General features: G+C 35.4%; 1 protein-coding gene across 1 annotated transcript in view; it reads right to left on the bottom strand.

The window, feature by feature from the left end:
• Positions 1 to 1,245: 1,245 nt before the first annotated feature.
• Positions 1,246 to 12,616, bottom strand: part of LOC115239934 — a 30,094-nt gene continuing 18,723 nt past the window's right edge. The window contains exons 6-16 of the mRNA XM_029814805.1: positions 5,676 to 5,930; positions 5,272 to 5,559; positions 4,792 to 5,029; positions 4,472 to 4,718; positions 4,138 to 4,392; positions 3,714 to 4,030; positions 3,346 to 3,643; positions 2,780 to 3,260; positions 2,390 to 2,653; positions 1,975 to 2,203; positions 1,246 to 1,880 (exon numbers count right to left, since the gene is read on the bottom strand). Of these exons, the coding sequence (XP_029670665.1) occupies positions 1,544 to 1,880; positions 1,975 to 2,203; positions 2,390 to 2,653; positions 2,780 to 3,260; positions 3,346 to 3,643; positions 3,714 to 4,030; positions 4,138 to 4,392; positions 4,472 to 4,718; positions 4,792 to 5,029; positions 5,272 to 5,559; positions 5,676 to 5,930 (3,209 nt within the window). The 3' untranslated portion in view covers positions 1,246 to 1,543. The remainder of the gene's footprint in view (positions 1,881 to 1,974; positions 2,204 to 2,389; positions 2,654 to 2,779; positions 3,261 to 3,345; positions 3,644 to 3,713; positions 4,031 to 4,137; positions 4,393 to 4,471; positions 4,719 to 4,791; positions 5,030 to 5,271; positions 5,560 to 5,675; positions 5,931 to 12,616) is intronic.

The following is a 12,616-nucleotide window of genomic DNA, read 5'->3' as shown; positions in this document are numbered from 1 at the left end:
ATACCATTTTGTGGTACTTGTGAGAGCGCGCATGTGCTTGTATAACGTACTTTTAGCCATTATTGGGCCTCGGGTGAAAGTGTTCGACCGCATGTTTCGCAACATGGTATCAAAACCGCAACGAGACTTCATATCAATATAAAAAAGAACTAAATGTTTTCAATGTTATTCGTGCTTCTATTTCTGAGGATTTATTCCTCGCGATAATTTATCGCATGTAATATGTAAAAAATAGTATACAAAATTATAATTTATATTTTTTATGTAAATATATATAATCAATTTTAAAAAAGAGATAATTTCAAAAAAGAAAAAGAGAAAGAGAGATATCTATTATTGTTATAAAATCACATCTGTAACTTTGATGAAGGTCTAAAAATCGGTGCTTTGTGCCGAAGAATACTTCGTTAATTAAGCATTAAACTAACGTTAATCTCGATCGAGAGAGGCAGCCGACCGAGCAGAACGTCCGGCAAGCAGCGGCGTGTATACAGTTTATTGTTTTTTCCGGTATATATTCGACCAAAACAATATTAATCAGACACGTCGTGCGTCGTGCAATTTAAAATCCCGTTAATCCGCCAGAGTCTTCGACGGATCGCCACTTGTACGAGCATTGTTTCTTCCTCTCTCGCAGATATCATGGCGCAGGAATAATCGATAATTGCTATCGCGTGACAGCGTTAATAAAATGCGAATAATTGACGAAATGAAACGAAAAATCTCTAAGAACGTAATCGCCACGTCTCTGATGACGCTAATAAATCCACGATAATGGCATCTCCTTTTGCGGAAACAACAACTTCCACTGTTTCTTGGCCTCATTAGAGAACTCTGCCCCTTCTTCTTTTAGTGCGACAGAACACTCTATGCTTAATCGCGGATACTAATTACAGCTTTCACAGGATAATGAAATAATCTTACTACGCGTAGCTCGGGAGGCTGCTGACTTCCTTGAGAACTTTTTCAGCGCATCGCACGAGCGCTTTATTAGTCGCGGGACAGAAAGGGCTAGACGACGCGATGGCGAATTAATCTCGTGGGATTAGCCAGTTCTTATTAAGACGCATCGTTCGCTAATCATCAACTAGGCTTTTTGCTCGTTTAAAAATCGTAAATTATTATCACGAATCTACTACGAACTATTACGCACATTCTCTTTTGTATCGAATCTTGGTTAATTGATGTATGTGAAATAACAGCAAATATATGACTTGAACAATATGTATATTTTACAAAAATAAATACACGACGTTCAACGTCCCTGTCTTCGAACGAAATACAATACGATTTATGTACAATCCACGATATACATATTTATAGATATATGTATATATTAATTTATTTCGCAATCATATCGCTTCGCGCTTCGACGCGATATAAAGTGTACGATAGAAGACTAAAATAGCAAAATAGTTGAGAATTTTAAGCAGCTAGCGATATGCATAAAGGTACTTTATCACGTGTATATTTTACTGTGTCTCTGCTGAACGTAAAATATCTACTTAAATGCGAGTATTATTTTTGTTATATTAATAAAATTTCACATAAAAATGCAGAGGGAAGCAACAATTATCACGAAGTACAGATTCGTCCTGAAGCTAATGGATGAACTGGAGTTATGCTGATTCAAGATCTGACACTGCGAGTTTCTATAGTGTTTGACATTTCCCTCGGAATCGCGTGCGAGCACGCAGAGCTCGTATTTGGTGCTGGACTCAGTCAGATCGTGGACCCTGAAGGAACGCTCACTGTAAACAATATCCTTCTCGATCATGGATTTGCTGCTGCCGGATTCTCGAACCACCACGTAAAAGTCGCCGATGTCTTCGCGCGACGTCACATACCACGTGGCTTTCCAGCTATTATCCTCATTATTGCTAAAGAAAATCACATAATTTATAGTTTTTGAGAAAAATTATCTGTCAAAAAAAAATTTTAAATAATAATATATATTTGGCTAAAATAACGTACTAGTCGATACTTCGATATTTCACATCGGGTGTGATATCGAGTTCGGGTTTCTCTTGAATGTCTCTCTCGTCGCAGCTCATGAGATCCTCAGTTATCTCCGAAATAGGTTTGTTTGCGAGATAATTCGGACTTTCACACGTCACGTTCGACCAATCTGTCGGAAGCTGCGTTTGAGTCTTCAACCATCTCTTTAAGGGCCGCGCGTGACAATCACATTGCATGGGATTCCCTAATATATATATAGATATATAGATTATATAGATATATGTGTAGAATATGTAGTTAGTTATCTTAATAAGTATAAGACAAATTTAATCATAATTATAATTTCTACTATTAAATTTTTTTATCAGTTAATGGTGTAATTACAAGTGCCTCATTATTCTTTGTTAAATTTATTTATTTAGTCTTTTACCAAAATATCTGAGCACCGTGCCGTTCTTGACAATCTTCATAAACCTCTCATCGAAAACGCCAATCTCATTCTCTTCCAAGTCAAGAATTTTTAAGTTTGGTAGCGGTAAAATCTTATCGAGAGGCACATAGCTTAGATGATTGTTGCTTAGATATAAGTTGGTTAAATTTAACGGTGGTAAAAAAATATCTCGATCGGAGATATCACTTATGTCGTTGTGTGACAGATCCAAAGTCTCCAAAGACGTTAAATTCCCGATTACATCTAAAACAGAACAATTTTCTAATAAACGACGATCTTCAGCGAAAAATGTAAACCGATGAAACGTTACATTGTTGTCCGGTTATTTGTCGAGATTATTAAAAGTGACATTGCCAATATGTTACTCACATCTCCTAATCTCATTAATGTTATTATAAGAAAGATTCAAGTATTGAATCTTTTTGGCACCGGCGATGAGGTCGAAGGTCACAACCGGCATTGTATTGTAAGATAAGTCGACTTCCTTTAGCCTATAAGGAATCCAGGGATCGTTTGGCAGAGTTTTTCGGGTAATAAACGAAATCTTGTTGTGGCTAACATTGAGCCTCTCCAGAGACAGACAGTCGTCGAGCAATCCGTGTGTCTTGTTGTCCAGTTTCTCCAATCTATTGTGAGATAGATCGAGAGTTCTCAGTGACACAAGACCCTGAAACGCGCCGTTTGGTATGTGACTGATGTTATTGTTTGTCAAGTTCAGTGTCAACAGTTGCAATAAGCCCTCGAACGCGCGACTTGTTACATTATTTATCTTGTTATTCGCCAAGTTAAGTTCGAACACTATCGGCAAACGGCCAAAGGCGGCTTTCTCTAGCTTCGTCATGTAATTATCCTGCAATATTATCGTCGATTAGAATTTGCAAAATTATCTGTGTCTAAAAAAATTAATTTTCTATAAAGAGTTCTTTTCGTCTTACTTGTAGATAAAGATACTGCAAACTGCTCAGACTGCTCAGCGCTTGCCAGGGCGGCTTCGTGATGTTGTTCGCTTGCAGATTTAATATCCTCAAGGTCAGCAGATTTTCGAAGCTTCCCTCTTGTAGATTATCACCCAGTTGATTCCGCGAAAGATCCAACGAGAGTAGTGCGTTCATAGCAGGCCACACATCGATGCTCGGGATCTCTTCCAGCAGATTCTCCGAGAAATCCAAATGACTTAAAGAAATTGGCAGTTGGAAAATCTTTGTCAGACGATTGTTTCTCACCGTCAAACTCCTAAAATTTAATACGCATTTATTATATATGTAGAGACATTCTTAAATTTTATTAACGCGTGATAATGCACCTGCAGCTAGCCAGACGAGTTAAACTTCCTCGTGAGACGTCGTTTAATTGATTATAACTCATATCGAGTTCTAGAAGTGTCGGCAACGGCCCAAAAGTCGACGGCTTTATCTTCTCCAGAGAATTATGCGACAGATCCAAGAATCGCAGACTGAAGAGAGTCTGAAATACGGCGTTATAAATCTCAGATAAATTATTGTGCGAGATATCGATCGTGTGGAGCTCGTACAGCTTAGGGAAGGTCTGCCGTGGAACGGAGTGTATCAGATTGTGAGAAACGTTTAATACTTTCAATCCCGTCATATTATGCAACGGAATCTGCAAAAGAATACGTTTTTAACAAAATTAAATATAATAATTAAATATGTCTTGATAAAATAATATGAAAATCGTCCAATTGTTTGCATTTAAAAAAATACACTCACTTGATTAAGAGACGTAAATAAATTATAACTGAGTTGCAATTCCATAGCGTACGACACGCTATCGAAAGAATACTTCGAGATATTCTCGAGTTTGTTGTGGCTGAAATCCAGTGATGTAATATTCACGCAGTTCTCGAAGGCACCTGATTCGATCTTCGAGATCTCATTATGAGACAGATTAACTTTTGCCAAGTAGATATCTTTAAACGCCAATTTTTCCACGATTGTAACGAAATTCTCGGAAACGTCTAGAAGCTAATAATGGGCATATTATTAAATAAAAACTATAAAAACATGTATAAATGTAATTTTATGAGCAATAACGTATATATACCTCAGCAAACTGCAGCTGATTGAACATTTGGAAGTCGATCTTTTTGATGAAATTCCGAGAAAGATCGATGGTACCGATCCTTGTAACAGAACCAAAAGTTCCACGACCCACATCATTGATTTGATTGTCGCTCAGATGCAATCGCCTAAGAAAACGCATGCCGCGAAAAGTATTGGAATCCAACTTTCTTATTTTATTGTGGCTCAGATTCAGGACCTTCAAGACGGAATTTCGAGCAAAGGTTCCTCTAAAACAAAAGCACTCTTAGATATTTCATATCGTAGAGATCGTATAATTACTCTTTTTTCAAACTTGTCTACCTCTTCAAGTCGGAGATAGCATTGTGTGACATGTTGCACCATCCCATCTTAACAAGATCTGCCAAATGAGATGTGTCCAATTTGTCAATCAAATTGTGAGAGAGATCCAGAAATTCGGTATCCCTCAGACCTTTGAACTGATTCTTCTTTAGGTCTTTTATTTTATTGCCATGAAGATCAAGTGTTTTCAGCTTCTTGAGCGGTGTCAATGCTTCGGCGGGTAAAGAAGATATCGTACCTGAAAAGTATGATACAGTTTGTCAAGAGTTATGATTAATTAAATAATTTATAATTAATTAAACAATCTTTATAGATACAAAAATTGATATTTGATGCAAAGTACATCTCTTTATATATGCTGCATTACACAAAAATTCAAGATGATCTTACAGATTTATGTATTGTCTTTAAACTCTTGGGATTGATCGATAGAAAATTGTATTTTCTATTAATGATATTTTACGATGATACCGTCATTACCATTACTAATCTCCAATTTTTCTAACTTTGCTGCCGCCGCGCTTTCACTGAAACTATTCCCCGGCAAAATAGACATCCGGTGGCCGCTGATACTTAACAGGCTGAGATTGCCGAGAACTTGCAGTGCTTCGCGTGGAAATTTCTCTAAATTGCTGTTTATCACATGGAGTTCCTGAAGAGTCCTGTTTACGCCGAGAAAGCTGTGCTCTTCGATCAATCTCAGCGGCGTATCGATAAACTTCAACACTCGTACGTCCAATGGATACAGGGCGGGTCCGTAAAATCGTACTATGGAGTAGCAAAAGTGGGTTAATTAACTCGATTGTATTTTGTTATTTTCCGCGATAGGAGAATCATCACGCATGTTTTTTTCCACTACGCAAAATTAAAAATCTCTAGCTCACCTATGTTGCATTTATACAGAACCAGTTCCTCGATTGGCATGCCCTCATTCCCTAGATTCGTGAAGGCAAGGCTGAGACTGGCTAGATTCGTATTCTCGCAGCGGATGTATAAACCCCTGTCGCTACCCCGAAGACACGTGCAGGGGTAAATGTAAATTGGATCTTTGGGACATCCAAATCTCGGCCCGGGTGGCACGTAACCGCCTATTACGGACAGGGCCATGCCCAGTAACAGTAGCGGCGATAACATTTCACCTACACAAGAGATGTAAAAAAAAAGATTATACTTAATTCTTTTATTATATCAATTATATTATGCAATTATATTAACAATCATATCAAAATGTATAGTGCAAATGTATGCCAAAACATTTTATGTGGAAAAAGTGCAAATTATATGCATTATATGTAAGCACTATACTATATTTTCTCTGTAGCATAAATTAGAACTTGAACAAAATTACGTTGGAAACCTTCTGTTACATTTACATCATATTGCTTATATAAGATTAATAATGTATTTTTCTTCCTGTCTTATAGAGAAGCTACAAACAATATCTTTACATGTAAGACAAATGTTTCAATTTCAATTCAAACGAATTAGTCACACCATGATGTAATACATGTGTGAAAAGTGGAAAAGTTTTCACTGCGTGAACTTCCTTAGTTAATCGCGTACGCAATAGATCGATACGCCGATAACCATGCAGCTTAATAAATAAAGTTTTTCTTCAAAATCGCAACTACTCCTTCGCGAAATCCTTCGTAATCCGACGAATCGTTAAATCGCCCTTTCCAAGTTCTTTGTCCCCGTTTGCTTGTTTTTAAGTAAAAGGCGATTACATCGGTCGCTCAATTCACGATCTGATCTCACCGCTTATTATCCCACGCGAACTGGCGAGATCCCGCGATTCTCTCGATACGCGAGGCACAGAGGTGACTAACCGCTAAGATCATCATGATAGCCCAAAAGCGTCCTTGAAGAAGAGTCTCCCTTCTTTTCAGGCCCATCGACGTCGCGACCTACGCACGGCGTGATCTACGCATCGCGGGGTAAATCGACGCGAGAAATCGAGACCTCATGGATGACGTGCTAGCTTCGCCGATTCATTATTCAATGGTAATTAATTCGTCCGCCACGTACCGATGGTAATATCACGCGATCCTAGCGAAGGAAAGCGCGCAGCTGCACGATCACGTTTTCGTTACGTAGCAAATTATAAACTACCATAGAGACATTTAACCCGTGCATCATATAATTTTGCCTGATATGTTGCGCACCTTGCAACAGAGAATTACGAAAGCGACATTTGTCCATCCGGAGATGTTAACGCAATTACAAATTATTCGTTTTCACTATATACTAATTCACGACGCGAAAAAAACATCCGTCAAGCCACCCGCGTAATCGTGCATGAAATTTCGATAGTAAATCAACGATTACGTGCAACGGCGTTACGCTGCAGTTATTGCAAATTGATCGTTTTTCTTTCGAAACTTCTCGACGATTAGCAAATACAATCTCCGTATAATAACCGTCCTCCTTTCGAAGATCATCGTCTGGCCTTTATGCTAATCGACAATGGGTGGATTTAAAAAGATCATCTGACCATGAAAAAAAATATGTAATCATCATCATTATTTACTAATTTTATATTGATGCAATTGTTAGGGATCATTATTTTCAATTATTTACTCTCGTTGAATCCGAGTGAATTTATACTTTCCTCACTATGGAATATTTACGTTAAAAATTCACGGGGTTTTATCATTAATTAATAATTGCGCAGTAGCATAGAAAATTAGGGATTGTCATCTTATACTTTCGATATAGACCAGTATCTGCTAATCGAGATTGCCGTAGCAAAGTTCTCGCAATTAACGGTAGCACGCAATTACAGTAATTGTGGGATCCACCGATCTGAGAAATAGAGAACTATGTCTTATTACAGCCCTAGTAATACAGCGAATAAAAAGGTAAAAAGAAAGGCATCGTGATCTACTTTAAGTAACATTTAGCAACGTTCGCAATATAATATACTGACACGCACGATATATACAGGGTGCGGCATTTATAGTGACGCGGGCATATTTTTCGGAAACAAAGTGAGATATCAAAATATGTTTCGGACATCGACCACATTGACCTCACCTTGAAAAGACTACTTAAGGTCAAATCCATATTTTTATCATGTGGCCCCCTCAAAACCATGCAACTTTTGTCTAAAATATTTTTTGATATCTCACTTCGTTTCCGAAAAATATGCCCGCGTCACTATAAATGCCTCACCCTGTATATAGAAAACACAGTAACATCTGCATTATATTTATTTATAAGAGAAAGAGATTCACGCATTGTTCTTATCTCAGAAAAGATATATCCTGAGTAAAAGTATGTTTACAGAATTATGCCAAGCTTATGTTAAGCTATTATTGCACAAATCTGTGAATCTGAGAGACCAATGTAATGATAATCTTTGTAAGCAAAGTAATATTACTGAGAAAAAAAAACATACGCCTTTCACTTATTTCAATTGATCTCTTTTCCTCGTAAATCAAGGAACTAGCCATTGGACCGAATCAATCTGGTCTCTCGTGATTTCAAACTCGTATCTAAGACAACTTGAACCTAAGAAAAATACGTACGCGCATATCGTTGACGTAAGGCACTAGTAACACTCGATATTTGCTATCTCATGTATCTGAATCAAAACTCGAACGGTTAGGTTATTCTTTATTTAGATCTGTCAATGTAAAAATATTTAGAAACCCGATGAAAAATCATTAATAAAGATAAATTTAAGAATGTGAGACAAACACGACTTCCATTTCTCGAAAGCGACAGAGAGAATAACGGCAGAGAGAAAAAGATGCTTGTATGTTGCACGCTCTACTTTCTGAGAGTCTATCAATTAGAGCTATTGTGCTAGCGTAGCGAAGATAGTCAACTTACGTAAAAAAAAATGCACGACTACCTTAAAAAGTACTATCGTATTATCACAATTAAATACTAAAATTAAATTTTATTATATGAGAAATCGAGGGGGACTGCATTTTTCTTGTGTATCTCTTTGACGTAGCACCTGAGATTATTTTCGTTTCACCAGTCGTCCTTGCGGATACCGTGCAATATTTTATATCTGTAGTATTGTATATCTTTTTCTTTTGTAACATGATATTCATTCCTAGTAAAGAATACGGCATTTCTATAACGGAAATAAATCGAAAAAGAAATCTTAAATGTACAAATAAAGTAATTCGCAAAATTATGTTATTTGTAAAACATGCAAATAATATTACAAAATTCTAGTCTAAAAATTAAAATATGTTACACTGAATAATAAACGAAATAAATAAAATATCTAAGAAGCTAATTTTATTTATTTGCATAAAAAATGAAGAAAATAATTATAAAAAATAAAATTGTCATAAATAAATAAAATAAAATACAAAAAACCGTGCAGAATTTGATGATTTAGCTAGACATTAAACAGCAGTATTGTAACAGCTACTTCAAATAATAGGTGCAGAAACATAACGTTTTGCGCACGCATTAAAGTCACCGTCCGGTGAGAAATGAAGAGCTGACGCACCTATAAACACACGTGGACACTCATCCGAAAACGTCACGGAGTTAGCACACCATTATATTTAAAAATATAGCGAAGTTAATGAGCCGCTTTAATTGACCATTTCCCATCAATAATAAGATGTGAACGGCATATTTGATTATTTCAATGACAAATTGCGAGATTTTTAAGAAATGACATTTTACTCAAACGTTTTTCAAATATTTTTAATATTACAAGAAGAAGTTCATTAGCTGTCACAAAAATATGTCACGTTACCTTATTGCACTTTCCCCGAAAATTCTCAAAAATGCGAAAATCCTCTTGGATTTTTTTAAAGATGCACTGCTGATATCTTCAAGGTTACATGTTCGCCGGTAAGAGGTTCGTCCTTTTTCTTCCACCATACAGGAGCAGAAAGAATGAGAGAGAGAGAAGAGCAGAAAGGAATACACACGAGTGTTTTGGCCGCGTGTCTTCAGGACATTCTGTATGTGGTTCCCGGGTGAAGCTGTCGTGAAAACTGAGCCGAGGCTTGGAGGCGAAGAGAAAGGCAGCCTGAGAAGTAAGGCTTCTCTCATTGGCAGTTGATACCTGCTGTCCTTTCGTGGACATCTTACCTTTTGCTACTGACATGCCGCGAGCATGATCATATTTTGATAAAATATGACCGCATCTCGAAAGGCTCATTAGCTACATTTTAATCGGTCTTGTAAATTTCCTATTAAAATAATAACTATGAAAAATACACAAAATTCTATCGTCTTTATGAATAATTTAAAAAATATTTATAACTTATTTATAATTTGGGCTTTCTTTTATAATAAAGAGAGAGAGAAAATGATAAAAATTATTGAACATAAAAAATTATTGTGAATTTTTTGGGAATTGTGAATTTTTTGCGCTTTTAAACTGTTTTTTTTTTTCTCCTTCGCCTTTCTAGCTTCCTTAAATTATAGATATTAAACTCGATAAATAAAAGAGTTGTTGCATAATTTTGATATATATACATAATATTATATACGATACAATATTATATATGATACGATCCTGGCAAAACTTTATATAAAAGAAAGTTATATTCATATCAAACGGCATGTGCTTGGGATTGGTTTGTGCTAGTGAAAGTACCTTTGGATAGTTGCCTGACCAACTGAATCAAGCGATTCATAGCATGAAGCTGACATCTGTTGGTGCACAGATAAATTTAAGTAAATATTTTTATTTAAAAAGTTTAAACAAAATTTTGTTATAAAAATTATTTTCTTTATGTCAAAAAATTTCGATACATTTTTTTGTTAGAAATGCATATTCGCTATTTTTTTTCTTTTTTACCGATTTGTTAAAATGTCTTTGATTTCTCCTTAAAATTATATAAATATTTCTTAAAAAGAATATCCTTTGCAGTCTCTGAAAATATCCATCAACACAACAGGATATGATAGTTAAGCGTCGTTTAAACGATAATGAGAAAGAATGAGAGGTCTTTCCAGAAATTACACGGTTATTAAGATCATTGAGCTCTTCGAGTTCTGCAGTTTCAAATAAAGAGCTCGCGATGTTCGGTTGCGTTATCCATCGAGTAATCTGGTAATAGTGTTCGTCAACATTCAGCGATAATCTTAGCATCAAGAAGCAAAAAATTTGTGCTGTTTTAAAAAAAATCGCAAGTTTTAAAAATATACACGATGAATTATTTTATATTTATACTAAACTTATTATTAAGTAAGTCAAAATTAATTGTATAAAATTGTATAATATTAGCTTAAACTTGAGAAGTTTTGTTTTATATATTTTTCATTTTATACAGGTACAAAAATGACAAATCAATTCACTTTGGGCCATTTTGTAAGAATCTATATTTCTCAAATATTGCTCTGAAAATATTTGCAACAAATTTTACTGTTTCGTGATTTAAAATTACGGATTGTATTGTATATAGGACAGAAATCGTCTGGAAACCTACGAGGAGATATCGAGTGAACAGAACGATATTGATATTTTCGGAAATCTATCTTTTCACTTTACCTGCGAAGGTTTGCCAACTGGTTTTTATGCGGATATGGATTACAACTGTAAGATATTTCACATTTGCGAAAATTCCGGCGGCGGATTTCCAGTGATTTGTGCTAACAATACAGTGTTTGATCAGAAACAACGGATTTGCACGGACGAAGAAAATATTGATTGCCAGCATGCTCATGAATGGTATATATACTATTTAGAAAAAAACAATAGAAGATTGTAAAAGTTTCTCCATGATGGAAATAATAATTATTCATTACAGGTACTATTTGAATGAATTAATTTACTCAACAGAAATCGAATCAAAAACTGAAATCATAGAGGAAACTGAATCAAAAGTGGTTCAAGAAGACGCAATACCTTCCGTTTTGCCACTCATGATTGACTAAAAATATTCTTATTTTGCAATGAGCTGTCTATTCACATTTACATCGTTATAACAATATATAAATCGATTTATTGCATGTCAAAAGCGTTTTGATAATATGCATTTTTAATTCTTTTTGCTTTATTTAGCGTAAAGATACGTACGGATAGTCAATTGCAACTATGCAATTCTACATAAAATTCTTTAAAGAACTTTTCATCTAGTATCAATTATCAGTAGAAATAAAAATTGATAAATTACGTGGACAGAAATCGAATCAAAAACTGAAATCATAGAGGAAACTGAATCAAAAGTGGTTCAAGAAGACGCAATACCTTCCGTTTTGCCACTCATGATTGACTAAAAATATTCTTATTTTGCAATGAGCTGTCTATTCACATTTACATCGTTATAACAATATATAAATCGATTTATTGCATGTCAAAAGCGTTTTGATAATATGCATTTTTAATTCTTTTTGCTTTATTTAGTTTTATAAAGGTACACATACAGATAGTCAACTGCAACTATGCAATTCTACATAAAATTCTTTAAAGATTCTTTTCATCTAGTATCAATTATCAGTAGAAATAAAAATTGATAAATTACGTGGAACGAATAATCGCGCAATGAATATCGAAGAATAAAAATTTATAAGGTTCTGGAATAATATTGCTTTGCTTTTATATTAGTTCAACGTTCCAATGATCGCGTGTGCTCCCATGATCTTGACTCTGGTCTCCTTCGTGCTTTTGTTTGCGTTCCAGTACTCCTTTTGCCGCATGCAACGCGTAGAACTAGTAAAAAAAATTAAAAGAAAAAAGAAATGCACGAAGAAAACCTTCGGTGTGGTAGGTCGGAATAATCTCGGATCTATTTCTGACCGTTCAAAGCTGGCTTCTCAAGGTTCTTGAAAGTTGTAGCGCCAGTATTTTCAATATCGATGCAGGTATATACAAAGGATTTTATTATATATTTAT

This window comes from Formica exsecta, unplaced genomic scaffold, assembly GCF_003651465.1.
Source record: "Formica exsecta isolate Colony F162 unplaced genomic scaffold, ASM365146v1 scaffold4, whole genome shotgun sequence".
Taxonomy (NCBI): domain Eukaryota; kingdom Metazoa; phylum Arthropoda; class Insecta; order Hymenoptera; family Formicidae; genus Formica; species Formica exsecta.
The sequence above is the reverse complement of the archived record's forward strand: the minus strand, read 5'-3'. Positions and strand labels throughout refer to the sequence as shown.